This window comes from Carlito syrichta, unplaced genomic scaffold, assembly GCF_000164805.1.
Source record: "Carlito syrichta isolate Samal-C Ts95f unplaced genomic scaffold, Tarsius_syrichta-2.0.1 Scaffold308835, whole genome shotgun sequence".
Lineage (NCBI taxonomy): Eukaryota > Metazoa > Chordata > Mammalia > Primates > Tarsiidae > Carlito > Carlito syrichta.
Window position 1 is genome coordinate 765,092 of NW_007252931.1, and position 25,847 is coordinate 790,938.

At 48.5% G+C, this 25,847-nt stretch overlaps 2 protein-coding genes across 5 annotated transcripts in view; both read right to left on the bottom strand.

Annotated features, from left to right (window-relative positions):
- Nucleotides 1-24: 24 nt before the first annotated feature.
- ANKRD35 (ankyrin repeat domain 35) lies at nucleotides 25-18,613 on the bottom strand. 2 transcript variants are annotated; one of them, XM_008066024.1, is made up of 14 exons: nucleotides 18,471-18,613; nucleotides 11,935-12,065; nucleotides 11,086-11,174; nucleotides 10,688-10,752; nucleotides 9,865-9,922; nucleotides 9,610-9,680; nucleotides 9,192-9,298; nucleotides 8,486-8,670; nucleotides 7,613-7,650; nucleotides 5,445-7,445; nucleotides 2,048-2,137; nucleotides 1,747-1,812; nucleotides 753-859; nucleotides 25-219 (listed from the first exon to the last, which is right to left on the bottom strand). In XM_008066024.1, exons 1-13 carry the CDS (start codon nucleotides 18,507-18,509, stop codon nucleotides 797-799), a joined length of 3,003 nt encoding a protein of 1,000 aa, XP_008064215.1. In that variant the 5' UTR covers nucleotides 18,510-18,613; the 3' UTR covers nucleotides 25-219; nucleotides 753-796. The 2 variants fall into 2 exon arrangements, with proteins under 2 accessions (XP_008064215.1, XP_008064216.1); XM_008066025.1 differs by lacking the exons at nucleotides 11,086-11,174; nucleotides 11,935-12,065 and having other exon boundaries at nucleotides 10,688-10,708; nucleotides 18,477-18,613.
- A 4,194-nt stretch (nucleotides 18,614-22,807) lies between these two features.
- ITGA10 (integrin subunit alpha 10) overlaps nucleotides 22,808-25,847 on the bottom strand; it is an 18,941-nt gene continuing 15,901 nt past the window's right edge. For all 3 annotated transcript variants that reach the window (XM_008066027.2, XM_008066028.2, XM_008066026.2), the window contains 3 exons: nucleotides 25,515-25,610; nucleotides 24,744-24,857; nucleotides 22,808-24,456 (listed from right to left, as the gene is read on the bottom strand). In XM_008066027.2, the coding sequence (XP_008064218.1) occupies nucleotides 24,391-24,456; nucleotides 24,744-24,857; nucleotides 25,515-25,610 (276 nt within the window). In that variant the 3' untranslated portion in view covers nucleotides 22,808-24,390. The remainder of the gene's footprint in view (nucleotides 24,457-24,743; nucleotides 24,858-25,514; nucleotides 25,611-25,847) is intronic.

Below are 25,847 nucleotides of genomic sequence, written 5' to 3' on the forward strand. Positions count from 1 at the left end.
AAAAAACCGACACCCAGCATCATTCTGCCTCCTGCTTTATTTTCCAGAGTTTGTTTTCATCCACACCTCATGTTCTCATCCATGCGGATTCCAAGGTCCATGGTCTCAGGTCTGTATCCAAGACAAAGCAAAGCCCCGCCCACATCACCCCCTAGTGGCCAATCCCCGCCCCAACCACAGCCTGATGGAGCCTCTGTCAACCAGGGAGGCTCTTATTCCCTGAAAGAAGAAATTCAAGGATGAAACGCACACACTTTCATATCCTCAGTCTCCTCCCACCCGTGTCAACATGCTAAAGGGGAGCCTCATCTAACTGAACTGGAGAGGGGGACCATCCACTTAGGGATGGGAAATGATTGGGGGATGACTGCTCTTTGAATACATGGTCTGAACATGATGAAAAGATTCTGGAATTTGTACACCCACCCTAAGGAACAACTTTGTACCACTATCCCAACCATCTTTCACTGGCATCTTCCTACCCCAAACCTTAGCAGAGTCACACAACTCAACGCCTCAGTCTCCATCTCATACTTCAGCCCCCTTAGTCTACCTGTTCACTGATTCCTGACTCCACCCAGTGATTCTCCATATTACGTCTTCTCAATCACCTCAAATACTCTATGCCTCAAAGGACTTCCCAGTATCAGCCATCACAGGGATAAAAGGAGACTGATTCCCTTCCGTCAGGTTTTTTTCCAAAGTCCTATCTCCCAAGCTCCTTCCCTCCTCACCCTCAACCCAAAATACACAGCAGGGAAATCCTATGTACCTGAGGGCACATGGTGAGGTGACCTCACGCCTCTTGCACACTTAGGATTCGCAATAGGATATTGTACACATCCTGTTCCATGTAGCCCTATAGATGACAAAAAATAATAAAAACAGATGAAGAACAGAAAATGGGGAGAAAGGAGTGAGGATAAGCTTCTGTGACACAGTGATGCTATTTGCATTGTACCCTCACTTATAGTATTTAACTTGTCCATGGCTGTTTCCCTATCTTCACAAGGAAGATAATAATGTCTACTTTTTGGGGTTGCTATGAGGGTTACAACTATGAATATGAAGCAAAGCACCCAGAACACAATAAGTGTTCCATTCTTTGTCGTTGTTATTCCTAACAAAGGAGCAAGACTCTTTTTCCTTGGTTAGGACTAAGTGGCCCTAGGAAGAAACTGAGACAGGGTATAGCAGACAGGAAAAGGCTTTATAATGGATCAGGGAATTTAAAAGAAGAGGCAGTCGGGCTCGGTGGCTCAGCCTGTAATCCCGCACCTTTGGGAGGCTGAGGTGAGTGGATTGCCTGAGCCCGCGGGTTCAGACCCGCCTGGGCAGGTGAGACCTCATCTCTACAATAAATCAAAAAATTAGCCGGGCGTGGTAGTGTGCGCCTGTAATTCCGGTTACTCGGAAGGCTGAGGCGGAAGGATCGCCGGAGCCCAGCAGGTCGAGGCTGCGGTGGCCGAGAGAGGCCACTGCCCTGCAGTCTGGGCGACAGAGTGAGACTCCAACTCAAAAAAAAAAAAAATTAAAAATTAAAAAAATAAATAAAAGAAGAGGCAAACACCTCTCTCCCCCTCACATTCATGCACGACCTCTCGATTTGCCCAGTGAGATCTGAAGACCAGGCACAGAGTCCAGCTCTCTGAGAAATGGCAAGTATGGCAAGAGAAGGGTCCCTGAAAGCAGTACCCCCTACCCAGCTCTATGTCTCAACTTCCCCCAAAACTCCACCATGCTCACCCGAGCAGCATTCAGCAGATGATTCCTGTAGGTGGAGATGATCTCTTCGTGGTTCTTCTGGGAATCCTGGGAGTGAGCATCAATGGGAGGTCATGTGTCCACCCTCCCCACACTCACTTGAGCATGAGGAACAATAAACTGAGGAGATGGTCAGCTTTACCAAGCCATGGGTTCCCTTGGCCCAGCCTCCACCACTGCCTGGCCAGGCCTCTGTAATTTCCAGAATGTCTCCTACATACATCACTTCCACTGTCCACCCTCTTCTCTAGCAGTGTCCATTTCCCTGAGGGCCAAAACATACCTGTAGCTGCAGGGCAAGGCGAGCATTGTCTCCTCGAACTGCTAGAACCTCCTCTGAAAGCTGCTCCAGCTTCTTCAACAACTCCTTGATCTGAGACCAACAGGAAAGAAAGGGAACCAAATGAGACCCAAGTCATTTCCCTCTCACAAACACCATTCAGGGTCAAAGTCAGTTTCCTTTTACTGACCACTTAATATATGCCAGGCACGTTTACACACCACTCTCACTGAAGACTCAAAACAGCTTTCTTCTGAGAAGAACAATACTTCTCTGAGGGAAGTATTATTATCCACATTTTGTAGATAAAGAGCCTGCGTTAAGTAATTTGTCAAAATTACACAGCTAATAAGTGATGAAATCATGATTTGAGCCACAATCTCTTTGACTCTATGGTCCGTGCCCCTAACTCAGTGCTGGATCCTAACCTGCTTCTGGCTGCTGACCACTGAGGGAATGGAGATGAGTCTTTGTGGCTTTTGAGGCAGAGGCACAGATGCAGTTGATTGTAACGAGCAGTAACAGGAACAGTGGTAGCAGGAATAAGAAGAGCTACCTTTTTTTGTTTGTTTGTTAGAGTCTCACTCTGTGCCTAGGCTGGAGTGCACTGGCATGCTCACAGCCAACACAGCCTCGACCTGCTGGGCTCAGGCGATACTTCTGCCTCAGCCTTCCAAGTAGCTGGAACCACAGGTGATGCCACCACACCTGGCTAATTTTTTGATTTGTTGTCGAGACGAGGTCTCACCAAGTTGCCCAGGCTGGTCTCAAACCCCTGGGCTCAGGCAATCATCTAGCTTTTGCCTCCCAAAGTGCTGGGATTACAGGTGTGAGCTACCATGCCTGGTCTAAGAACTACCTTTTATTGAGCACTTATAATGGGCCAAAAATTGTTGAGTATTTTACTTTATTTTTTGTTGGAGTCTCACTCTGTCACCCAGGCTGGAGTGAAGTGGTACATTCGCGGCCACAGCAGCCTGGACTTGCCGGGTTTAGGAAATCCTTTTGCCTCAGCCTTCCAAGTAGCTAGAACCACAGGCATGTGCCACCACACCTGGCTAATTTTTTGATCTACTGTGGAGACAAGGTCTCACCAAGTTGCCCAGGCGGGTCTCAAACCTGCAGGCTCAGCCTCCCAAGGTGCGAGATTACAGGCTGAGCCACCGAGCCCAGCTGGGAATTGTTGAGTATTTTAAAGAAATATAATATCTTATTTAATGTAAGCTTCACAACCACCCTATTATTATCTTTACCATATAAATAAGAAAACTGAGACTTAGAGATATTGAATACCTTGCCTAAGATCAGACAAGTAAATTTTGAAACTGAAATTCAAATCCAGACAGCCTCAGTCCAGAGACCACATTTTTCTTCTTCTTCTTTCTTAAATTTTTATTTCTTTTTTTTTTTTTTATTGTTTTACATACAGGGTCTCACTCTGCAGTTTAGGCATAATCATAGCTCACTGCAGCCTCAAACTCCAACTTCTGAACTCAAGTGATCCTCCTGCCTCAGTTTCCCAAATAGCTGGTACCACAGGCACCTGCCCCCATACCCAGCAAACTTATTCTGTGTAAATACAAGGTCTTGCTATATTACCCATGCTGGTCTCTAACTCCTGGCCTCAAGCAATTCTCCCACCTCCCACCTCAGCCTCCCAAAGCACCGAGATTAGAGGTGTGAGCTACTGCACCCATCCCAGAGACACATTCTTCTTGTTTGTTTGTTTTTTGAGTTGGAGTCTCACTCTGTCGCCCAGACTGGAGTGCAGTGGCATGCTCCCGGCCACCGCAGCCTCGACCTGCTGGGCTCCGGCGATCCTTCCGCCTCAGCCTTCCAAGTAGCCAGAACTACAGGTGCGCGCTACCACACCTGGCTAGTTTTTGATTTATTGTAGAGACGAGATCTCGCCAAGTTGCCCAGGCAGGTCTCGAACCTGAGGCCTCAGGCAATCCACTCAACTCGGCCTCCCAAAGTGCTGGCATTACAGGAGACCACGTTCTGAATCACTACACTCATTTTTGCCCATTTGTTTACTTTCATTTTCTCCTTTAATACAACAAAAGTCTTTGTTTCTTTAATTAACCCCACCCCACACTGATTCCTACTCTGAATAATATTCCCTCTATTGTTATGTACTCTATACTATATAAAACATACACTCTTTATATTTTTTAATCATTGTAAATTTGAACATGTATCCATGTTTTAGTAAGAAGCCTGAATTTGATGGGGCGTGGTGGTTCATGCCTATAATCCCAGCACCACTTTGGGAGGCAACCTGGAGACCTCGACTCTACAATAAATCGAAAAATTAGTTGGGCATGGTGGCGCACGTCTGTGGTTCCAGCTACTTGGAAGACTGACGCAGAAGAAGTGCCTAAGCCCAGCAGGTCCAGGCTGTGGTGACCATGAGCATGCCACTGTACTCCAGCCTGGGTGACAGAGTGAGACTCTGACTCAAAAACAAAACAAAACAAAAGTCTGAATTCAATCACTCCGCAGGTAGTTCTAGAATCACCAAATTTATTTGTAAATTGATTATTTAGCGTTCAGGCTGGGTGTGGTGGCTCATCCCTGTAATCCCAGCACTTTCAGAGGCTGAGGTGTGAGGATCACTTGAGCCCAAGAGTTCTAGACCAGCCTAGGCAACATAGCTAGACCTCTTCTCTACAAAAAAACCAAAACATTAGCTGGGCATGGTTGCGTCCATCTGTAGTCCCAGCTATTTGAGAGGTTGAGACAGGAGCACCTGAACCCAGGAGGTCAAGTAGTCAGTGAGCCATCCATGATCATGCCACTGCACTCCAGCCTGGGCGACAAAGTGTGATCTCAACTAAAAAAACCCCCAAACAAACAAAAACAGAATTCATAAACATGTAGACTCATATTCACTTTTAGAGCAAGCATTGGGAAACTCTGGTATCTAACAGTGGTTTTCAAGCTCTTTTCCTTTGCATTGGTGCCTTCTTTGCCTAAGCGGGAGGGGAGAAGAGCAGGTACCATTGGGTCTACTTTTCTTAAGCCATCAGTTCCTGCATCACCTCCTCAGAACCTCAGCAACATCGCCGCAATCCATCATACTAGTAGGCCTTTTCCCTACTATTAAATCGGCTAATATACGATTTAAGTCAACATGCTAATCAACCACGGTGCTCCACCGGTGGTAACCCTAAGCACTTCACTCCTGAACCTGAAGGCCAAATGTTAGTTCGAAATCTCCTACTTTCTTCTAGTTATATCCTACCTCGCCTCCAGTCTCAACCGGAAACTCCTCAGACCCAGGAGAACAAAGGGTGGTCCCTGCAGATCCAACCAAAGGTTGCTGAATCCGATCAGTAAACCCGCAGACGCACAGAAACCTTCCCCGATGCTCCCCACGGCTACCTCAGCTGCTCACCTTGGCCTCCTTGTCCCGGCAGGCCCCAACGATACGCTCCATCTTCTCTTTGAGCAGCTCCGCTGTTTTCTCAAACTGCTCGGAGCGCCCGCGCATCTCGCCGGTCTGGCGCTCCTGCTCCGCGGCCTGGGCCGCCAGGTCCCCGCTCCTGCGTCGCTCCTCGGCCACCGCCTCCCGCAGCTGGCCCATCTCCCAGCAGGCCGTGTTGTACTTTTCCAGCAGAGCCTTTAGCTCCTGCCCCCAGGCCTGGGCCTGGGCCACTAGCGAGCCCCGGGTTTTCTCGTGCTGCCGCAAGCTGGCGGCCTCTCGGGCCCTCAGCTCAGCCACCTCCTCCGTGGCTTGGTAGAGCAGCTGCTTCAGCTTCCCGATCTCCTGGCTCTTCCCGCTCATCGTGGCCTGAACCGCCCGCAGCTCTTCCTCCAGCTTCCCTAGGTCTTGCTCCAGAGCGGCCACTTGTGGGGATGCTGGGGCCTCTGAGGAGGCGCCTGGCTCCCCACAGGAGGCCAGGGACCCCCGCAGGTGCTGGTTTTCCTCCTCCAGCCGACCCAGCTCCTGCTGGGCCTCCCGGTGCCGGTGCACCAGGGTACTGATGCAGGCTTGCAGCTCCTCCAGGGGCTCGGCCGCTTGGCTCCGTGCACGCCCCTTGCCTACTAGGTCGGGTGGCAGGCAGTCCCATAGCCCTCGGAGGCCACTGCTCTGACAGGCCAGGCGTTTCCGCAGCTTCTCTGTGGCCTCCTTCTCCGTGGCCAGTTCCTTTGTCAGTAGCCCCACACTCTGCCTCAACTGCTGGAGCTGGCCCTGCGCCTCTGGCTTGGGCACGAACTCCCGCTGTAGTCGCTGGCTCAGGGACTGCAGCTCCCTCTGCAACCTCTGCCGCTCACGCCCCAGCTCCCCCAACTCCTCCAGCAAGTTACTGTTGCTCAGTCTGAGCGCTGACACCTCCCTCTCCAGCTGTCCCTTCGCCAGGCCTCCTCCTGGAGACTGTTCTCCTCCAGGGGCCCCCAGAGGCTCTCCCCGAGACCCAGAAGCCCTTTTCTCCTTCTCTTCATCCTGTTGGATGATCCCTGAGACTGCCTTTGGGGCTCCCTCTCTGGACTCCTGGGCGAGAGCCTCCGGTTTCACCTGTAGTCCTGCTTTTGCCTGATCCAGCCTCACTAGCACCCGCTCTAACCGGGCCTCCATCTTCTCCCAGGCAGCTGCTGCAGCCTCAGCCCGGTGAGTCCCCAGGGCTCCCTCCAGGATGGATCGTGACAAAGCCCCCCGGGCAGCATCTTTTTCTCGCCACACTGCAGCCAGCTCCTCCCTTAGTTGTAGCAGGAGCTGGTTCATGGCTGTTGCTGGGCCCACTCGTTCAACCGCGGTGCCTCCTGGTTCAATCCCCAGAACCTGGGGCCTTTCCTTCTGGCTAGCAGGAGGCTGGTCAGTATGCTCAGAGCCATGGGTCTGTCCCCCACGTGTAGTCTGTTGCTGTCCTGTGGTTTTTCCTAAGGTCTCAGATCGTGGGCTCTGGGGTGGCTGCTGTTCTGGATGGGCCCTTCCATGGACCTCATGTTGAATCTCTCCTGGGGCTGAATCCTTGGCCTTCTTGGGAGCTAATGTTGGGTTTACCATGGCTGCTGCCTGCTGCTGCTTCTTTAGCTCTTGTATCCGCTCAGCCAGCAGGTCCAGGGGACAACCCTGCTCCATGCCATCCCCTCCAGGTCGAAGACTAGACCCTCCTGGAGTTCCAGGCTCTTGAGACAGGAGAAGCCCTAGCTCCTGGACCTGCTCTCGAATCTGGTTCTCCAAGCCCAGGTAGGCTGCGGCTTGAGTCTTACACTCTTCTGTCTTTCGCACCAGCTCCTGCTCCAACTGAGCCACTTTCCCCTGCTCTTCTTCATACTTCCACCTCCACTCATCTGAGCATGGGTCTTCATCCTCCTCTTCCTCATGCTCCTCCTCAGGCTCTGCTCTCCATGGGCTCTTGGATGGAGAACCCGCCTGGGGCTCAGATGGAGAGGCCTGCTTCAAAAACAGAATAGTGATGTGAGGCTATGCAACTAATCTAGCCCAGGGAGGGCCTTTCTACTCTCAGAATGTCTTGACATCCCAAGGACCACTAGGAGCAGTCCCAGTAGGATAGCCTGAGATAGGTCAGAAACAAAAGGAGGAGGCACTTCGGGTCTTACCTGGGATGCAAGATCTGGGTGTTGGACTAGCCTTTGACCTATAAGGAAAGACATGAGGAAAATGAGAGAGAAGACAGGTCCCTGGTTCTTCCATTCCACACTCTAACCCTTGCCACTTGTCTTCCTGGTGCCAAGAGCCAATCTTGTCCATTGGGTCTCTAACTATCCAGCAACTTTGGTTTCCTATTCAAGAAATGAGCTGTTCATTCATTTTGTTTGCTTGTTTATTTATTGGTCACTATGTCAGGCACTGTTATAAGCACAGGAACCTCAAATGGTGAGCAAAATAGAAACTGCCTCTCATCAGAAGGATTTACAGTCTAGTAGGGAAGAGGGAGATTGACCAACAAATCATACAAATAGATGTACAATTACAATTCATAAATAGAAGAAATAGCAATAACTAGAGTTGCCCTCCATGAGAGACAAGGCTGCATTAAGGAATTTTGTGACCATGCTTTTGAGAATCTGGGGTCACCTCCTAGTAGTAGCAATAAGTGAGTAAACTCTCGACTAAGGTGACAATTTTTTTTTTCCTGAGTCGGAGTCTCACTCTGTCACCCAGGCTGGAGCACAGTAGCATAATCATGGCTATCACAGCCTCGACCGGCTGGGCTCAGGCAATCCTTCCGCCTCAGTCTTTCAAGTAGCTGGGACTACAAGTACATGCCACCATGCCTGGATAATTTTGTTATTTTGTAGAAACAAAGGTCTTGCCATGTTGCCAAGGCAGATCTGGAACTCCTGGCCTCAGGCAATCCTCACTAAGGCAACAATTATTTGTTAAATGGATTACTTCCATGGGAGCAAATGGGTGTCTAAGAAGCTTCTTTGATTCTACGGCTATCAGGGAGAATCTTGAAGTTCCTCTACCTCCCCGCCGCCGCCGGTTCAGGGCCAGCTGCAGCAGCCTCCACAGGGCCTCGTCTTGCGTGTGCCGAGCATAATGCAGAGCATCGTTCCCCGCACTGTCCACAGCCCCCACATCTGCTCCATGACTCAGGAGCAGTTCAGCCACCTCAGCACTGCCTTTCTCACAGGCCAGGATCAAAGCCGATCTGTGGGTTGAGACAAATCTGAGCACAGGCTTTCCCCTTGGAAACTGGGAGTCCTGATTCCAGAAATTCCACTCTCAGGGTAAGCTCTCGCTCAGTCAGGAGAACAACAGACCAACGTTAGACCAGACCAGACTTTTCAAATGCCATTCTTCAAGCTGCAGCATCAGAAAGCAAGGGGTCCATCGGAAGGGCTTCATTTGTATGTGTTTTATATAGCGAAGTCCTACCTATATTTTTTATTAGAAAAAAGATCCGCCTAGCTTACAAAATAGTTTGAAAATCAGCAAATTAGGCCAGTGGGTCCAGAGGTTCAATTCCACTTCTGGATTCATCTATGCTAGGAAGGTGGTGGTGGTGGCAGGCAGAGCTCTCCTGAACTACCACCAGAAAGGAAGGGGGTTCCTAATAACACAGAGACCAATCTGCCTTCCTTCCCAGCACACACACATACTTTGCCCATTGGGTCTTTTCTAAAATGGTCAGGGTCTGGAAATGGGGGTGAGAAGTCCAGGAGGGCTCACTTGTCATTCTTGTCTGTAACATTAACTCGGGCTCCTCTCTGCAGCAGCTGTGAGCAGATAGCAGTGTGACCACCCAGCGCAGCGATCATCAGGGGTGTACGTCCATCCTGCACAGATTGTAGGAAGGGGTACATGAGTCATCAGGGAGAGCCAGGGGCTTGACACAGTCCTACTGATTTCTCTTTCCCCACACCACTTTAGAAAAAAGCCCAGGTCCTGGGGCTAAATACTCCCTTTTGGAGGGTTACAAGCTCTCCAGAAGATGAGGCTTAACCTCTTTGTGAGGAATAGGAGGAGAAGCAGGAGGAGAAGGAAGAGGAGGGTGGTGCTGCACAACCCCAGGTCATGGAATTTGGCCAGTTGAGCTCAGAGAGAGCAGCGGTCTGCCTGTGTAGGGCACTACCCATCTGCCACTCACATTATCCAACACATCCAGGAAGGCTTCATGGTCACATAGCAGGAGCACACTTGAGGCACAGCCAGAGGAGGCTGGGGAGAGTTGAGAAATGCTTGGGTTAAGGGGAAGCATGAAGGGCCTGTCCTCAGACCATGACCCAACATCCCCTCCAGCCCTTTCAGCCTGCTGATCCTGGCTGTCCTTCCCTCCTCTCTCCTCCCCTTTTCCACCCTAAGGTCCCTGCAGCCCTGTTCCCACCAGTCCCTTGGCACACACCTGCCCAGTGCAATGGACTACGGTTTTCTGCATCCACAGCATCTTCATTAGCACCATGCTGCAAATGGCCACAAAGCATGCATGGAGCTTGGCATTAACATCCTCAACCCATACCCCCTGTTGGGTCACCAATTTCTGTGGTAATATGGGGAGGGCCAGGAGGACCATAGGGGAGACTATCTACTAGGCAAGCTCAGCTCATTCGTTGCTGACAAAATAGGCAGCCTTGACTTTCAACCCTGGTTTCTGAACCTAGGGCCTAAAAAAACCCAGACAATTATGTAAATAAACATGATGGGGAGAAAGGATATCTCTGAGTCCATGGCTGATACTTCAGAGTCACAACTGTGAAACTTGGAAAGGATCCGGGGGGAAAAAAGCAGAACATCTATTTGCCCAGCAGCCAGTTTATATACTTTTGAGGACCCATTTATACATTGTCCATGTGTCATTTTAGATGTATATTTCTCTTTATGCTATTAGACTATAAACTCCTCAAAAGCAGACAGTAGGGCTTTGGTTTAACTTGAATACCTCTGCCCTCCTTCCACCTACTTCACATCATAGCTAGTCTTTGCAGTGGCTCTGCCAGTGGCAAAGCTCATTGGTCCTGGGCAACTCTGCTTTGTGACCTGCCCTCAACGGCAGTATTGAGCACAGTACCTGCACATAGTAGGTGCTCAAGAAATATTTGTGAATAAATGACTACCACCCTCTTATTGAGAATGAGATTGACCAACTGTTGCTTGTAACTACAAGTCCAAGTCAGGAGATTCTGGTTCATTCCTCCCTTCACAGGAGTAGTATTGAGGATTGGTCTTACCTGAAGCAGGACTTTGACACACTGTGGCTGGCAGGAAATAGTAGCTAAGTGCAAGGCAGTGCTTCCTGGAAACAGAAAGAGGGAGAGAGGAAGGGTGGGTGGCCCCATGCACTCTGATGACTCACAGGGAGGGAAGGCAAGAGACGCACAGATAATCAGAAGATTAGAGAGGGAAGTTTTCAGCCAGAAATTCCTGTTCCCCAAGTGCCTGGTACCTGTGATGAAGGTGGAAGTGGGGGTGAGGTGTGCCCAGCTTACAGGGAAGGATGCTGGCCAGGACTTGCTGAAGAGAGAAGCAAGGGGCCACAGGTAGAACCTCCAGCAGGGCCCAGCACAGGTCCCACTGCTGCTGTAAAGGGACAAGCAAGCAGCATGGCCCAGTGCTGGGTCTCACTCACCATCCTCATTCTTGCTGTTGATGTCAGCCCCATTTGCAAGCAGTACAGTCAGACACTCTGTCAGGCCTTTGGAGGCTGCCAGATGAAACCTGCCAGAATCAAGGCCAGGGGACAGAAGGATGAAGAGATCAGGGAGTAAGGAGCAAGAGAATCTTAATAAGCACGGTTTGCTCTACTCCCTAACCCAGAGACCACCCAAAAGGAGAAAGGAAAGCTCCCCCAGCATAACTTCCTGAGAAAGAGAGGGCCATATGACTTACAGTCATAAAGTCAGAGGAAGCTGGAGACAAAGATAGAAATAAGAGCTGTGGGTCTCAGGGGATCTCAGACTACTGCATTGCATGGGTGTCCAGTGAACCCATCGTTACCTGCCTGTGTGAGCACAGAACCAGTAGTGGAACTGGAACCATCACCAGCCAGAGCCAAGCAGAAGGCTGGACGTTTGAAGGCTGATTTGAGCAGAGGCATGGGATAATATTTCCCCTTGTCCTTATCACTCCTTCTAGCCATGCGACTCTCATGGCTACCACTTCATTTCTAATTTCCCAAGCATGCACACCCTCCTACTTGTGCAAAGAATAAACACACTACTTAGCTTATGCATTTGTTTCTGCTTGTTTAATGGTCTTTATGAGCTTTTCTAGTCATGTTGTCAATCTGACTAGATAATATCTTCTTCCCTCACTTTGGGTAGCACTTGGTACAATAGTAAAATTTTGTTGATATGCTTGCTAATCAAGACAATGAAAAAAGCTCTGAAGTTATAGGCATCTCCTGGTCCTATGTCATATTGGAGTTTGGGAGTTTCAGAGGGAACCACATACCAGAGGTGGGGTCAGGAGGACTTACGGGGACTGGCCATTCGAGGCTAGCTTGGTGGGTCGGGCAGACTTCCTGGAGGCCAAGGCAGCCACGCGTCCCACGTCCCCCCGCTGCACTGCCTCCAGCAGCTTCTGGTCACGACGGTTCCATCTCTCCACCTGATCAAAGTCACAAATTATGTGAGTATAGGGGGTGGTGTGGAGAAAGATGGCCAAGCACAGTGGCTCATACTATAATCTTGGCCTGCTTCGGGAGGCCAAGGTGGGAAGATTGCTTGAGCCCAGGAGTTCGCGATGACCAGCCTGGACAACATAAGCGAGACCTCATCTCTACAAAAAAATAAAAAATTCGCTGGTCATGGTGGCACATGCCTGTAGTCCCAGCTACTAGGGAGGCTGAGGCAAAAGGATCAACTGAGCCCAGGAATTCGAGTCTGTGGTGAGCTGTGATCATGTCACTGCACCTCCACCTAGGTGACAGAATGAGACCCCAACTCAAAAAAAAAATCATTTATGGGTGCTGAATATATAGTATTTCAAATGTCTTTCTATCCTCATTTTGTTTAGTGCTGTTGTGAGGTGCCCAACCTCAGAGCAATCCTACACATGACTCCTTTCCCTTTTACTCTCGAAGTCTTGCTGTAGCCAACCTGACCATTCCCAACTGGCCTCACATTGCCTCTCATCCTCACCCCCTCCCCTGGTACTCTGCTTTTTGTCCCAGTTATTTAGGAAGCAAATCAAGGCACCCAGCTTCAGGTCATGGTTAGCAGTCCAAATGCCTAACCATACCATCTCTTCCCATTGGCTTTAAGCTTCAAGATTAGGAGGGGAAGTTAGAGTTTCTGTATCATATCTATGCCTTTTGGCTCGTGTCTCTTCCCCTTCCATGGCAACAGCAACCAAAAGGCAGAGATAGGTCTCTAGCTGTGCTTGAGAAGATGGCAAGAGGCAGCTCCCCTTCTCCCTGCTCCCTCCCTCCCAGTTTCCCTGGCAGGGAGCAGCTGTCCCAAACAACACCCACACCTGGGCATGCATTGTTCTATCATTCCAGCTTGAGTTTTGCGGGTGGTAGGGTAATTACAATAATTGAAGCATTGCAGGGCGTGAAAGAGAGAACTATGTAAATACACCCAGAGCTGAAAGCACAGAAAAGCCTGGTTTGGTTCAGAGAAAGGAAAGAAAAGAAGGAAGATATAGATGCAAAGATCTGTGGTATGGTGAGTATTTTGTCAGCTGGCCTGAGTTTGGGACCTGGTTCAGCTACATTCTCAGCTATGAGTGCTGAATATATAGTATTTCAAATGTCTTTCTATCCTCATTTACTTAGAGTAAACCATTAAACACCTTTTAACCTGTTTCCTCATCTATAAAATGTAGGTAATAATAACTACCTCATCATGTTGTATTAAGCAAGCTAACATATATAAAATATCTTTATAAACTGTAAAGAGCCATACAAATGTATAGCATTCTTATAACAAAACAGGAAGTAGTGGGGGACTGGTGGTGGCACATCGCATTTTATGAGGTATAATCTCAACAAGAAAGAGGCTACAGGAGGGAGCGAAAAGAAATATGGTCTGTGGAAACCCAATAACTCATTTTCAAATACTGTTTACATAGCCAGGGCAAATTATTAATCAACAACAGGGAAGGTTTAAATGCCCAAACCATACATTATCTAGGGTAGATGGATCCTGAGGTCATACTGCTGGACAGAAGTCATAACTCCTCACAGCCCTTTCAAGTGCTATTTCAATTTCAATGTCCCTGGAAAGTAGTTAGGGCTAATATTATTCTCTCTTTGACAGAAGAAGAAACAGAAGCACACTGAGGTTAGATAACTGTCCAAGATCACACAAAAGACTGGCAAAATTGGAAGTAAAACCTAGGCCACCAGATGCTCAATCCTAGTTCTCACCACCAGACCACACTACTATAAGCTATAGCAAAAGATTTATTTATTTCCAGGTAACGTTCTCAAACTGCCTCCAGGGCAAAGCCACCCACCTGCAGAGAAGAATCTCCAAACAGGTTAATTCTCAAATGACAAAATAAGCTAAATGACTTCTCTGCACACTGACAGACTCTGACATGTAAGAATGCATCTTCCAGTGCCCGTAGGGGACCAGATCATCCCCAGGAAAAACAGAGAGCTGGAACTATGCCTTCATCACATGGTGTTGACCTCAGCTTTTTTTTTTTTTAGTTGGCCTCAACTTTTTTTTTTTTAGTTGGGAGTCTCATTCTGTTGCTCAGGCTGAAGTATAATGTGATGGCACAGTTACAGCTCACTGCAGCCTCGACCTCTAGGGCTCAAGAAGTTCTCCCATCTCAGTCTCTTGAGTAGCTGCGACTATAGGCAAGTGCCACTACATCTGGCTAATGTTTTTATTTTGTAGAGATGAGGTCTCACTATGTTCTCCAGGCTGTTCTCGAACTCCTGGGCTCAAGCAGTTCTCCCACCTTGACTTCCCAAAGTGCTGCAATTACAGGCATGAGCCAGTGTGTTCTGCCTGTTTAAAATCTTGATTCTTTTTTTTTTTTTTGAGTTGGAGTCTCACCGTGTCGCCCAGGCTGGAGTGTGCAGTGGCACGCTCACGGCCACCACAGCCTGGACCTGCTGGGCTCAGGCGATCCTTCTGCCTCAGCCTTCCAAGTAGCTGGAACCACAGGCACGAGCCACCATGCCTAGCTAATTTATGATTTATTGTAGAGACGAGGTCTCACCAAGTTGCACAGGCTGGTCTCGAACCTGTGGGCTCATGCAATCCTCTCGCCTCAGCCTCCCAAAGTGCTGGGATTACAGGCTTGAACCACCACGCCCAACCCAAAATCTTGGTTCTAATACGTTGTCTCCATGAGTTTAGGCAAGCAATATCTCTAAACCTCAGCTTCCAAACAATGTAACAACATAAAATCACCTTGCACTGCATCTATCACATAGTAGGTGCACAATAAATGTTAGTTCCAATCTCCATCCTTCTTGGCCTTGCTAGGCACATTTTGGATGTCCCTGGGCTTGGAACTGTCTAGTCAGGGAAGTGGGAGAAAGAAATTTTGCTCATATCAGCCAATGAATAACAGTCAGGCTGTATACATGGCAAAGGGGTTTCTTAGTAACATGGATACTTTTCTTTCCAGCAAGGTGATTCCATGCAATTTATTTCCTATAATCTCATTATACTAAGAAGCGTTTGGTGTGGTCAAACCTCTGCAGAGCAGGAGTAAAGAAAGATGAATGTTTTCAAATTCCAAGATCCAGTCCATAGCTTACCCCAGCACCTTGTGAAGAAGGCACTGGATTACCATCATAGCCTCAAGGGAGCAATCACCAAATTAACCAGCAGACTCTGGAACAAGTATAAGCTCTGTATTTCTATAGCTGAGATTAGGGGACCTTTGTAGAAATAATTGTACCCTCTCCTTATCTCCCGCTGTACATATAAGCAACCTATAACATGGAAGCACATCAGCAGGGAGAAAGAGAAAGAGTGGCTGTTGCTGTAGAACAGGAAAATGGAAACAAAAAGGCTACCCTGGAGGAACCAGGGCCTGACTCGCAATGCTTTAAATACAATAGACATTCATCAAAGCTGACCCAGTGCCGATAATTTAAAACTCTCTTCTGGTTTACTTCCTACCTAGACAGAGCAAGCATGTAGAGAGAGGGACCAAACAAAACAAAACAAAACAAAAAACCTCAAAATTTATTCATAAAAAATGTGTATATATTCTTACATGTTTAAATTCCAGTCACCTTCAAAGTACTCTCCATTTGCTGCAAGATACCCATAGAAATGGTTTTTTCACTGCTCTAAACACTTTTTCAACTTGTCAATTTTTATGTCTTTTAGTACTTCTGCCAGGGTTTTGTTTGTTTGTTTCCCTTCTTCCACATCTGCAAAACATTTGCCTTTGAGGATTTTTTTCATCAGGGAAATAAAAAAAAAGTCATTTGGGGCAAGATCCAGTGAATAGGGAGAGTGGGGCACAAGGGTCATGTTGTTTTTGGTCAAAAACTGCTGAACTCTCAGCATGGCATGGCCAAGTGAACTTGTAAATCATCCATCATGAAATGGGCAAACATGTTGAAAGAATCTACAAAAAAAAAATTCACTGAAGCCAAATGCAGCCTCTCACAACAATGCTAGCTGGTTCACTGATGTTAATGGGTTCCTAGAACACTTACCTAGCAGGTGAAGCCTGTACCGCAAGGGTCTGCTCTCAAAAAAGGTACTTTTGGGGTTTTGGGGGGTCCCTTCTCATATGTAAGACACCCTCAAAGACATCCTCTTCTTGACTAAAGTAAAATGAGACTTTAGAAGCTGGAGTTGTTTGTTTGTTGATTTTCCTATATACTGGATAACTTAGATTAGCTTTAAAATGATCACTGATCTTTCAGTTCTTAACTCAGACTGAGAGCACAGGGCTCTGGCCCTGGGTCAAGGCATGTCAGTGGGGAAGGGGAGGGGCAAACTTCCAGTATGACAGGGAAACCAGGCTTTTGGAGTGGCCAGAAAGGCTGTCATACTATTTCTCTGACAAACAGGTCCAGAGTGGTTAGCCACCCAAGGGAGTGAACAAGTTTATCATGAGAAATATGAGGAAATTTCACGAGGAAACAATTTGCAGCTGAAACTGGCCTACTTTCAAGTTTTCTGTTACCCCAGTCTGTCTGAGGAAACAGTTTTCTTTCCAGTTAGATAATTCCAAATCCATCCAACTTACTTCCTATAATCTAATTATACTAAATGTTTAGAGTGGATGAACATACTCCATGGTCAAACCTCTGCACAGCTGGCATCAAGAAGGACAGAGGGATTGTTCCAATTCCAAGAGCCAGCCCAGTGCTCAGTCCAGCACCTCTGAAAGGAGGCCCTGCCCAAGAATTGGCGAGTAAAGAGGAGAGGAATCGTTTCCCCATTCCTAAGGAGTAGGTAGACGCCACAAACCTGAAAGGGAAGGGCAATGTTGAGGACCTTCAGTAATTAGGGAAGAGCCCTTATGAATAAAAAAAACTGCTATGAGTTAAGGCTGAGTCGGGGTGGCCTCAGTTTCTGGTACCTATAATAGTAAACGCCTTTTGACTGGCTGATCTGTGTGTGGAAACTAAATGGAGAAGCAAATGTAAGTGGGACAAGGACAGGCCTCAACAGAGTTCCTACTCTTGCCTCATAGCTTGCTGACAAGCTTCTATGGCCTGCCCATGCAGAGTGAGATAACTGAGCATTTCTCACATTTGCTTATGAATGATACCACTAAGTCAAGTTCGCTAAGCAGTGTCACTGCAAGAAGCTGGCTAAATCACTTCTTTTTTTTTGAGTTGGAGTCTCACTCTGTTGCCCACACTGGATAATTCACTTCTAAATTAGCCATAATCTCAACCTCCAAAGAAAATTACACTCCTAGATAGGGGGGCTCTGTAGAAAAGAACTTTAGAAAAGGAAAGGTAATATCCCACCACCCCCCCATAGTCTTCATGTGCTTTATTCTGGGAGAACATGGGGAGTAGAGTGACTTCTGCTGGGAACCCTCAGAGTGAGTCTGCTCTATCCTCTTCCCTCACCATCACTTTTCTCCAACTTATTCAAGAAAACAGACATTATCAGCCCTAAAACAGTAAGTGAGAGTTCAGGGTAAAGGAAAAGTTTGGAGAGAAGCAGAACCAGTCTGGCCCAGAACCAGTCTGATGACCAGACACTGCAGTGAAGTGGCTGGAGGAGATTCTGCAGGCAACTCACCCAGGCCCTTGGGGAGCAGCCACACAACTGTGCATCCTCTGGCAGTGCCTGTTGGGCTGGCTAGACTGCAAGATGAACCCATAGTGAGCAGGCAAAAGGAGGTCCAGGCAAAACGGGGAAGAGTGGGATTGGCAACCACTGGGCAGAGCAGGAAAGAGGTTGAAGTAGAGAATAGAAGGCTGCTGCTGTGGGAGTACCAATGAAAAAGAGGTTTGGAGTGAGGTCTGAGGGCCGGCAGTGCTGGTGAGAGATTGGAGTGGCAGTGGCATGGGGCAGGGTGGAGGGTGAAGGAGGGTTAGCAGGAGGCGCAGAGCTAGGACCATTTGTTAGGCTGACCGGAAACAGCAAAGATAGGGCCATATGGGAGGACAAGGTTGAAGGGACAGAGCAGGGCCGGGAAACAGGGCTGTGGGGCAGGACTTTGGGAGGCAGAATGGAGCTTGGGGACGGGCAATGGCTGGGGCAGACGCTTGGGGGTGGGTTGTTACTGGAAGTAGAGGACAGGGCCTTGGGAAGAGGTCAGGGCTGTAGAAAACATACCAGAAGTTTGAGATGAAGATGCTAGGACGACAAGAAAGGAGCCAAGGGAAAGGACCTTGGAGAGGGCAGAGGTCAAGAAGGCAAGTCAGAAGCTGAGGGACGGTGTCTTGAGGAAGGCAGGGCTGGCCGGCTTCACTGCGGGAGCAGAAGCACTAGAACGACCGATAAAACGAAAAGGCAATGGGGCATGGAGATGGGACTTAAGACTTCTGTCACCACAGAGCATGGGCACCAGCCCCAGCCCAAGTCCCATCCTCCCGCACATTTTGGCACCTACCGCCACCTGGGAGCTGGAGCAGGAGAAGATGCGCTTCATGGCCGGGGCCCGGGCCACGGGGGGGACGGGGACGCGCAGAGAGCCGGGCCACAGGTGCCCAAACCCACCGGACTCGGCTGCGGCTGTGCCACAGACAACTGTCAAAAAGCAGAGCGGGCCCCGCCCCAAGATCCGCCTCTGAACCCGCTCCGCTCAATCAGAAAAGAGAACCTGAGGGCTGGGCTTAAAGCTCCGCCCCTGCAGAGGCCAAAAGCCCGCAGTCTTCGGCGGCGACTGGGGCTTGGTCTCAAACCGCGCCCTCCCAACCTGAACCCGCCTCAGGATCAGACCTGCTCAATCGGGAAAGGAAGGTTTCGGGCTGCGGCCGAGGCTCCTCTCCGGGCCCGCCCCCGCCCCAACCCCTCTCCCGGTCCCCCCCTCCGATCGCGGCCGGGGGAGGCCGGCGGGTCCCCGCTCCTCCCGGGGGGCTTTGGTCTGACCAACTGTCGCATTTAGCCGCTGGTGACATGACTTCTACTTCTTCCCCCGTCCCCCACCCCGCCCCTATTCCCTGACCCATAACCCAAGGGCAAAAGAGCATCTGCGGAGAGAGGTAGTTTGGAAACGGGAGAAGATGGTCGTGCTAAGCCGAGGACCGAGCGCGGATGATGCATGGCCCGCCACAACCTAGGGGACAAAACCTAAGGAAAGGGGAGTCAGGTTCAACTTATAAAAGCAACAACAACAACAACAAAACCCAGCCGGGCTCCGTGGCTCAGCCTGTAATCCCGCGCTTTTGGGAGGCTGAGGTGAGTGGATTGCCTGACCCGCGGGTTCGAGACCCGCCTGGGCAGCGAGACCTCATCTCTACAATAAATCAAAAAATCAGCCGGGCGTGGTAGCGCGCGCCTGTAATTCTGGATACTCGGAAGGCTGAGGCGGAAGGATCGCCGGAGCCCAGCAGTCGAGGCTGCGGTGGCTGGGAGCGGCCACTGCACTCCAGCCTGGGCGACAGAGTGAGACTCCAACTCAAAAAACACCCAAACAAACAAACAAAAAAAAAAAACCACATCTCAGGCACTTTGGGAGGCCGGGTTCGAGACCAGCCTGGGCAACTTGGCCGAGACCGCATCCCTACAATAAATTTTTTAAAAAGTAGCCGGGAGTGGTGGCGCGTGCCTGTAGTTACAGTTACTTGGAAGGCTAAGGCGGAAGGATTGCCTGAGCCCAACCGGTGGAAGCTGTGACAACCATGATTATGCTACTGCATTCCAGCCTGGGCAACAGAGTGAGACTCCTACTTAAAACAAATAAACAAACAAACAAACCACATCTCTGAGTTAGAAAAGGTCAAAGGAGGCTGGGCACGGCGGCTCGCAGGGGCTCACACCTATAATCCCAACACTTTGGGAGCCAAGGCGGGAGGATCACTTAAGCCCAGGAGTTCAAACCTAGCTTGGGCAACATAGGGAGACCCTGCCTCCACAAAATGGTGGCTCACACCTGTAGTCTCAGGTACTCAAGAGACTAAGGCAGAAGGATTGCCTGAGCCCAGGAGGTCAAGGTTGCGGTGAGCCATGATGGTGCCACTGCACTGCACTCTAACCTGGAACAGAGTGAAACTCCTACAAAAAAAGAAAGGAAGGAAGGAAAGGAAAGGAAAGAAAAGGCAGGAGAGGAGTTTTTATTTTAAGCATTCTCCCATCCACAAAAAAACAAAAACTTTAACAACTACAACAAAAACACTGCCTTCTCTATTTCCATGGCCCTTTAAATTCAGATTCTCAGTCATTCTTCTTTGAACAGCCAGTCAAGGCCGACTAGTGTTGCCCTCTCTCCTTTCTCCTCTCTGTGACCGAGAGAGCCCACTATAAAATGCATATGAAAACCTACAGGAGCCGGGCTCGGTGGCTCAGCCTGTAATCCCGCACCTTGGGAGGCCAAGGTGAGTGAATTGCCTGAGCCCGTGGGTTCGAGACCGGCCTGGGCACCTTGGCGAGACCTCATCTCTACAATAAATGAAAAATCAGCCAGGTGTGGTAGTACACGCCTGTAGTTCCAGCTACTTGGAAGGCTTAGGCAGAAGGATCGCCGGAGCCCAGCAGGTTGAGGCTGCGATGGCCGGGAGTGGCCACTGCACTTCAGTCTGGGTGACGGAGTGAGACTCCAACTCAAAAAAAAAAGAAAACCTACAGGATAGGCCAAGTGTGGTGGCTCAAGCCTGTAATCCCAGCACTTTGGGAGGCAGAGGCGACAGGATTGCCTGAGCCCAGGGGTTTGATACCAACCTGGGTGATTTGGTGAGACCTCATCTCTACAATAAATTTAAAAAATTAGCCAGATGGAAGGATCGCCTGAGCTCAGCATGATAAAACTCAAAGTTCTTAAGTGGGTGCCTGTAAGGGAGCTACATAAGAAAATTTCCAAAAGCAGGAGTGGGGAAGGGCGAGGGGGGGTTGTAGCTCCCTTACAGTGCCAAGGCTCTTCAGGAGCAGACCCTACTTTCTTCTTTTCCATTCTTATCTCTTATTACTTTCACAAAAGAGTCAAACAAATTGTCCTCATTTGCAAAAATTCCCTTTGCAGCTGGTGATTAATCCTCCCTAGAATGCTTCCTCTCAGGCTTGGTGGTTCCCCAGTGTTTTTTTCTTGTAGAGTTTTCTCTAATAATCCTGCCACCCCTGGGCCAACAATGTGTGCCTCTTGTGTGCGGATATACTCCTAGTACATGCTGATATATACTAACCACCTCATTGTATTTACCATTATTTGTTTTTATGTTTGTTTCCCCTTCATAACTAAGCTCTTTGATGGTAGTTGTGTTTTATGTGATGCCCATTGACTAAGTACATATTACGTGCTTAATATCCAATGAAAGAGTGAATGAAAAAAATGAATAAGGGCTGAGCACAGTGGTTCAAACCTGTAATCCCAGCATTTCGGCAGGCTGGGGTGGGAGGATCACTCGAGCCCAGGAGTTTGAGACTAGCCTGGGCAACACAGTGAGAAAAGAAAAAGAAAATGAAGAAACAATGAAGAAAAGAAAAAGAAAATGAAGAAACAAAGGCACAACAATGAGAAGAAAAGAAGGAACATCGCACAGTTGCTTCTCACACGGGGACTGTTCAAAAACAGTAAGGGGCAGCAAGGTTGGGGTTAGAGAAAGCCTCACTCTGGAGCTGAGGATGGACAGGAGGAGGATCTCTAGACGGAGAAAAATATTCAGAGTGTTCTTTTAATCATATGTATAAAGAATTAGATGAATCAGTTCTCAAGGAAATCGTCCTCCGTTTGGGGGCTGAGGGTAAAGAGGTGAGGGAGGTCTGTCACCATAAAGTATAGCTTCAGGCACAGTCCCAGAACCAGTATGTTCCATAAAGGTAGCTCAAATTGTACCTATATGAAGTGCACTGAGGGCCACCATGGGTCCTTTCCTGTCACAAAACCACTCACCAGCTTGACACAGAATGGTATCCCTGCCTAAAAGGCCAGAGAGGCCACGATTCTCATGGTTAGGCAACAGAGGCAGAGACGTGGTCTCTAGAAGACCATTGCTTAAGTGCACATTTCCCTTGAGGATACTAGATGAACTCTGGGTGTCTCAAGCGGAGCCTAGAAGGCACCTGGGTATCTAAAGAAATCAAATAGATTTGAGTCTTCTTAAGAACCTTAAATTATTCAGCTAATTATTACCTTAGAATGCTCAAGAGCTTATTTCAAAGGGAATAAGGCATAGAGCAAGGTTTAGTAGAAGGAGACAACAGCACGAAGAAGAAACAAATCTTCGGGGTTTGGGAAATGGGTCACAAGAACAGAAGCATCACCTGGTGCTTCAATACACCATCTCACTTAATCCTCACAACTTGTGGTAGGACAGATTATTTTATGACAATATTTTTATAATTATAGGTATCATTTACTGAGCATTTACTATATGCTCACTTTACTTAGATAATCTAATTTAGTACTCACAACTCTAATAAGTTTAAAGATAGGAAAGTTAAGACTCAGAGAAGTTATATCGGTCCTAGGGCAAAGAGATTATATGTGTTATAGCCTAGATTTAAATCCAAACCTGTCTTCATTCTCAACCACTGTACTGTACAGTCACATAGCTAATAAATGGCAGTCCTGGGATTTCAATCTAGGCCTATGTGCTTCTCAAACCTACACACTTTACACTCTATGGTCACTTAAGTAGGCAAGAATTGCAGGAGGCTAGAGCACATGTCCAGTGGGAGAGCCACAGAAAACACTTAAAATATTTCATAACTTTGCCTTCCCAGGGACTGTGCTCTAAATGCCTCTCATCACTGCTGAGCAATCTATATCCTAGGGAACTCAAACAGAGTCAGAAGTCATTTGACACTGAACTTTATTTGTTCTGACCATCTGATATACTGTCCACCCTGCTGGGAACCAGAGACAATGCCCATGAGGGTGGCCCTCTGCAGAAGGCCAGAGACACGCCAAAATAAACACTGTGGTTAGGCTTCAGGAATAGCCTAGGAGGACAGGTTCTATGACTGCTAGTTAACTACTCAGTCATGTCTTCTTCTCAGCTCTAAACGAGTACTCATTCTTCAAAAGACTGTCAGAGCTGCACCCTGGAGACAAATAACTGACTTCGGTGTCTAAAGTCTTGATTACAAAGAAATATAAGTTCCCCAGTTGTCTATGACAATCCAAATGCCTTTACTGGCCATGACCAAAATACGGGGTTGAGGTGGGAAGGTCAGAGATAGAAAGTAACTTTGGGATTTCCAGTAAATGTCAAGCAAGGGCTGGCAAACTGATTCCAGCAGAAAAACCCTGCAAAATACAACTGGGGTTGCCTTAGAAACATTTTCCTAGGAGCTACTTGTGTTATACAATCAGTGCTGAGCAAGTAAGGGCTTGCTTCCCAGAGGGCTCATGCCACCCACTTTGACTTCTTAATGCAGATCCCACTCGTATCTCATGGAGTTGCTGCTTCCCAAAGGAGGCAAAAGGTAAAAGTGTTTCCCACCATCAAACAGCGATCCTCTCCTCTCTGCTTTCTAGGGAGTTGGGACCTCCTTCCTTGGTAGGAGGGCTCAAGAGTGAGTAAGCCCTGAGAGCAGTGGAGAAAACTCTGCCTAGGGTACCCAGTCTTCTCTGCTATTCCAGCTCTCACCACCTGAGGGCCCCTGGCTCCAGAAAATCGGGTGTGAGGCCCTGGCTTTGCTCCAAGAGAAGGCTAAGAGTTGGGAAGCCCATGCCTGGCAGGCCTGGGGGCAGCTCTGTTTCACCAGCACCTGAGAGCAGGCGAGTGCACCACAAAGTCTCGGGTTTCAGGGGGGATGGCAGTTGCCTGTCTAAAGGCTTCTCTGTTCCTTGGAATTGTACAGAATGTCTCTTGTGGCTTTTCCTCCTCCCTCCTTTTTTCCTGTTGACTCTCCCCATCCGGCTCTATGAATCACCAGACTCCACAGGAAAGCAGATGTTGACTTTACTTCTTTCAAGCCAACGTCAGCTCCCTCCTGTGGAGTAGGGAGCAGGCAGGAAGGTGAGAGGGTGGGAGAACGGAGGAAGATAACTCTCACCCTTTTCAAATTGTGAGGGAGGACATGAAGAGGGAATCTAAAAGGAGTCAGGGACCTAGTCCCCAAAAAATTGTTGATTCTGGGGATGGGGGGAAAAGGGCCCAAACAAAGGCCCCAATGCTGGCTGTGGAACCAGGATCATGAGGGGGAGGAAAGCACAGGGTGGGAGCTTGCTGATCTTGGTGCCAGCCCTTGTCTGAGGTAAAGCCTCATCTCTTGCCAGCAGCATCCCCATGACTCAAAAGTCAAGTCAGGCTGCTGGTCTGGGGAGATAGTCCAGAGGCTTCTTCTGGTCCCCTGAGCTTCCAAAACTCTGCTCTTATGCAAGTCTCTTGAAGAAGCTGCCAGAGGGTTCTTTCTAGAGCCTTATTCTACATTCATTGCTCCAACTTCTCTTCTTTTTTTTCTTCCTCAGGGATTTTCTTACGGGCAAAGAAGCCAAGCTGTAGAGGAAGAGATAAGAGTCATTGCCAAATGCCTTGGCTGGGGACCTTGCCAACAGCCCTCAGACTTATCTGAGGTCTTCACTTTTGTTCTGCTTCCAAAAATGGGATTCAAATTTATTTTATTTGGCTTAGTGTAATTCAACCAACATTTGTGGAGTACAGAGAAGGAGATCTGGGCATGACACCCACAGCCTGCTTAGCTGCCCAGCACAATCCTGTCTGATATAGTCAAGGATTCCTTCAATGGGCACCATGTTCCACAATCCCCACTAAGCAGGGCTTACCTTCCACAGGCAGAAGACAAGGAGAGCAAGCAGGAGCAGCCCTCCCAGGACACTGCTGATGAGGATCCACAGGGAGATGAGGACAGGACGGGTTTGAATCACCTCCAGGAGGCTCTAGATGGGGAGAAGAGCTGTTTTTTACATGTACCGTTTATCCTAGCCAGTCTTATCACACTTTATAGCAAAGTCAGCCCACAAATAGAATAAACAGCTTCTTTCTACTCAAAGGAATGAAACTGAGGTCAGGTGTGGTAGCTCATGCCTGTAATCCTAGCACTGTGTGAGGCCAAGGCGAGAGGATTGCTTGAGCCCAGGAATTTGAGACTAGCCTGGGTAACACAGCAAGACCTCATCTCTACAAAAAATTTAAAAGATAGTAGGACACCGTGGTACACACTTCTAGTCCCAGCTACTTGAGAGGCTGAGGTGGAAGAATCACCTGAGCCCAGTAAGCCAAGGCTGCTTTGAGCCATGATTGTGCCACTGCACTCCCCTGGGCAACAGAGTGCGACTCTGACAAAAAAAGAAGAAAGGAAAGGAAGAAAGAGAGAGAGAGAAAGGGAGGGAGGGAAGAAGGAAGGAAGGAAGGAAGAGGAAAGGAAACTGAGACAGAAATGGAGGCAGTGGAACACGAGGATCCCGATTTATCATTCTGACTCACCAACTGCTGCCTAATGGAGATGATTTTGTTCTGAAAAAGCCCACAGGTGCCCTTACCCTGTCCTCATCATCATTATTTTAACAGCTGTCAAACTCAGTCTCCAGCCCTACCTCACTCCAGCGGGAGGCTTCAGTCAAATGTAGGACACTGCCCTCCTCAGTTCCCAGCTCGAAGGTGCTGACCACAGTCAGGGACTTGAACTTGGCCTGTGGAACAGTGATGGGAAGACATTTAAAGTTAGCCAGCCATGAATTGAAAGAATCAACAATGTTATAATGTCCTTCCTACCCAAGGCAATCTACAGATTTAATGCAATATCCAGTAAATTACCAGCAGCATTCTCCTCAGACCTGGAAATGACAATATAGGAATTCATATGGAAACATAAATGACCACGAATAGCCAAAACAATCCTCAGCAAAAACAAACAAACAAACAAAACA

Bases quoted from the DNA above. Each gene is read 5' to 3' on its own strand.
- ANKRD35 (XM_008066024.1), bottom strand. From the start codon at position 18,509: ATGAAGCGCATCTTCTCCTGCTCCAGCTCCCAGGTGGCG. The intron at 12,066-18,470 runs GTAGGTGCCAAA...GACTTTGATCAG, and splicing joins GCTCCAGCTCCCAGGTGGCG to GTGGAGAGATGGAACCGTCG. The intron at 9,681-9,864 runs GTGTGTGCCAAG...AACTCTCCCCAG, and splicing joins TAGTCCATTGCACTGGGCAG to CCTCCTCTGGCTGTGCCTCA.